The sequence below is a fragment of the Polypterus senegalus genome, chromosome 12, assembly GCF_016835505.1.
Source record: "Polypterus senegalus isolate Bchr_013 chromosome 12, ASM1683550v1, whole genome shotgun sequence".
Taxonomy (NCBI): Eukaryota; Metazoa; Chordata; class Cladistia; order Polypteriformes; family Polypteridae; genus Polypterus; species Polypterus senegalus.
The window spans coordinates 139,649,446-139,653,455 of NC_053165.1; the positions used below are offsets into that span (position 1 = coordinate 139,649,446).

Consider the following 4,010-nt stretch of genomic DNA (forward strand, 5'->3'; position numbering starts at 1 on the left):
GGCTATTCCCTGGACGATTATATTTTTACAGGTGATCTACAATCAGATGCATTACATTAATAAACAACATGCGATTAATTTCAGTGTATTTATAAAGCCGCATCAGGAAAGGAAAGGATAACCACACAGAAACAATAGCACTGCTTTGACGCTGGGTGCCACCAGTCTGTAAAACCGAGTGGAGAACTTGCATACGACAAGGAATGAGGTACCGTGGAAAAGTGCGTGGCTTTATGCCAAGTGTAGGTTTTATACATCGCGATTTGAACGTAGAAACGTTCTTACTCAACATTTCTGTGCGTACGTTTATGCATGAGTCCCCAGGTCTTTATGGCCTGTATATTTGCTGCCCAGTAATAAATCTGAAGGTTAGGTAGCCCCCTTCTGCTTTTAGGTCAATGTAGAGTTGCCCTTTGGGTGTGTGGATGTTTCAAATTCCAAATAAATGAAGTTATGACTCAATCTAATTGTTTCTTTTATCATAATTCAGAAGGATGACTAAAATGAAAAACTACAAGAGAAGCACAGCAAAAAGGGCAAATTTCAAAAGATACAAAACAAACATCAAAATGGAAGTTCAACAAAACACTAAATTCTAAAATCAAAGAGGACATTTGGGAAGGTGGAAAGTCACAAGCCTAGAGTGCAGTAAAAAGGGTGAGCTCTCTTTGTATTTCTCTGCCTTTTCACCGTGTGTTTCTGCTAAGAAGAACAGCCACATTGGTGGGACCACTGGCAGGAGTTACATTATGGAAGAAGAAGTGAAGCAGTGAAGTTCAGGTCTGTATTTGACATTATTATTGGCCATTCTTTGTTTTTTAAAATATCCATGACTAATTTTTCAAATGAATTAATGTAGTCTTCATTGGCATCAATGGGGCTTAAGGTAGATGGTGTACAGTGAAATGTATTTGTTTTGCAGTGAGCTTCCTTGATGCCTATGAAACAAATGTGAGTATCTGCTGGTCAGAGCCTTATCCTTTCAAAAGGAGATGACTTAAAGATCCATCCATCTATCCATTATCCAACCCCCTATATCCTAACTACAGGGGTCTGCTAGAGCCAATTCCAGCCAAGACAGGGTGCAAGGCAGGAAACAAACCCCGGGCAGGGCACCAACCCACCACAGTGACTTAAAGATGCTGAGTGTTATAGTGCTTGTGATGACGCCCATCTCAGTGAGCCCCAACAAGTGGAAGGATTCAGAAATAAACAAGATAAATGCAATAAATTTCACAAAAAGCAGAATAAATTACAGTAACTCACCAAAAGCACCAAGTGTGCTTGTTTTCTTACCCTGAGGACAGCCTCTTGACAGTGATAAACAGGGGGTTTTATAGAATATGCGTCGAATATAGCAGGGCAAGCAGGAGGACGCAAAAATTAAATAGTACACAGAAATTAGTAAAATTAAAACTCATAACAAGTCCAAAACCACAGTAAAATACATAAACACCTGTTAAACCATGACAGGTCTGGCTTGTGGTTTTTGCATTCCATGTTTGTGCTTCACTGTGACAGAAAATCATGACAGTGGCCTTCAGGACTGGATTTAAGAGCCAGTGGTTTAAACAATGAATAGATGGATTTCTTTTTCTTTCTTCCAGGAAAAAAATAAAAAGCAAATTTAAAGGCAGAAATGTTTGTCTAAAACAACCCAAGTTCAGGAACATGTCAAGGTTATGAGAACAAAGAACATAAGAGCAAAAGAAATTTGACAATTGAGAATAATCAATTCAGTCTGTCGGGCTTGTTTGTTTAGCTAATAGCTAAGCTGTCCCAATATCTCATCTAGATTCTTTTTAAAGATGGTCCACTGTTCTGCTTTAATTTTAAGTCTTGGTAGTTTGTTCCTGATTCCCATATCTTATTGAGTAAAGAACTGTTCCCTGACTTTTTTTCTTAATGCACATCCCCTTAATTTCCACTGGTGTCGTCAAGTACATAATTCACCGTTAAGTTGAAAGAATTCAGGAGTTGGATCTACTTTATCAAAATTTTGAAGGCCTGCATTCGGTAGCCACGTAGCCTCTTCTGCTTGAGGCTAAACAGGTTTAATTCTCTGAGTGAGTCACAGTAGGACATGTCCTTAATTCCTGAGATGCACTTGGTTGCTCTCCTCTGCACAGCTTCAAGTGCTGCTATGTCTTTCTTGTAGCGTTCTTGGAGACTAGAACTGCACACAGTACCCCAGATGTAGTCTCACTGGTGCATTATATTGTCCGAGTGTTACATCTCTTGATTTATATTCAACAGTTTTCATGACACAACCTAATATTTTGTGCCCCCTTTTTTTTAGCATTTTATTGATTTTATTAAAAGTCAAGTCAAGTTTAACAAAACTAGGTTCGAAACAAATCAACCCCCACCCATGAGAAAGAGAGCTAGGCCAACAGAATAAAACTTTAATAGAAGGAAAAATAACTAAATAGATACATTTATAATAATAAACAGAATAAAAAAGAGGGGAGAGAATCTGCTTCCTCAATTTGAAAGCTTATTCTAAAATGTTATTGATTAGATCCAGTCAGGTTCTGAAAAAGTTTTGAACAGATTCTCTAAGTGAGAATTAGATTTTTTTTTCCAATTTCAGATGATATATAACATCAGTTACCCCCAACTTAAAATAGGAGAGTTAGGATTCTTCCAGTTGAGCAAGATAAGTGGATGTGCCAATAGTGAAGTGAGAAGTCAAGCAAAATGACACCTTTTATTGCCTAACTAAAAAGATTACAATATTCAAGCTTTCAAGGCTTTTTGAGGCAACTCAGACCCCTTCTTCAGGCAAGATGTAACTGCATTGATTTACATCTTACATGGAGAAGGGGCCTGAGTTGCCTCAAAAGCTTTCATATTGTAATCTTTCTAGTTAGCACAATAAAAGGTGTCATTTTGCTTGACTTCTCACTACATCCATAATGGCTAACATGGTACAACACCCAAGTACTGCCAATAGTTTAGTTAAGGCAAGAGCGGCATTTAGGGGTGGCAAGTGGGGCGACCACCCCAGGCCCCGCACCTAAAAGGGTCCCACTTTTGAGTTCTGCGTGTCCTGTTCAATCAGATTTGTCAAGTTATATTCTCCAGTATATATATATTTGAGATGCTTCTAAGAGGAACCCTTTTAAAATCCCTCATCAAGGTCAAATTCCGCACATGTACATCTTTGAAAATATTCCATAGTCCGAATATTAATGCACAAAAACATGTATCGCTAATGATAACTAGCTGACATGACATCAACATGAGTTATGACTGTGATATCCTGCATATCGAGACTCAGAGTATACTTGCAATTTGGGTACTTTTCTAGAAGAGGCCCTGCTAATTTCTGCATGACACTGCATCGCATTTCGCACTGTCGTGGTATTATCATGAATTATGAATTGCACTTTTTTAATAGATTGTATCGTTATATTTTGATAAAGTCCATGTGTTTTCTTGCAAAAATTTAGCTGATTACTGTAATGAGAAAATACGGTGTATGTTAACATTATTTTTATTAAATTTGCGCACAGGTTTATATAGTCAGCATATACCGGTAACAGCATTTGATGGGGTTGGTCAGCCCTAGGCCCCGCACACCCCTAAGGCCTCCTCTGAGTAAAGGCAATTACTGTTTGCTTGTCCTTCTCCACTTTAAGCCCATGTGGAAGTACACCAGACACGACTGTTAATGGATTAGGTGGAATTCTGACACCCAGGCTGTCTGATAGGCATTTAAACATTTTGGTCCAGAATGATGTTAATTTGGCGCAGGCCCAAAACATGTGGCCCAGTGAGGCTGGAGCTCGATTGCAACGTTCGCAGGTTGGATCTTGCCCTGGAGACATTTTGAACAATTTTAAACAAGACAGATGTGCTCGATATATAATTTTAAGTTGAATAATTTTATGCTTTGAACATATGGAGCTTGAGTGAATTCTGTCATTTGCTACCTTCCACTCCTTTTCTGAAATATTGAGTGAGATATCCTTTTCCCACTGTACTCTGGGATCTTTGAAAGGGAG

The 4,010-nt window shown here is 38.6% G+C and overlaps 1 protein-coding gene across 1 annotated transcript in view; it reads left to right on the plus strand.

Annotated features, from left to right (window-relative positions):
- LOC120540530 (multiple epidermal growth factor-like domains protein 8) overlaps positions 1–502 on the plus strand; it is a 31,641-nt gene extending 31,139 nt beyond the window's left edge. Inside the window, exon 7 of the mRNA XM_039771368.1 lies at positions 491–502. Within this exon, the coding sequence (XP_039627302.1) occupies positions 491–502 (12 nt within the window). The remainder of the gene's footprint in view (positions 1–490) is intronic.
- The last annotated feature ends 3,508 nt before the right edge of the window (positions 503–4,010 follow it).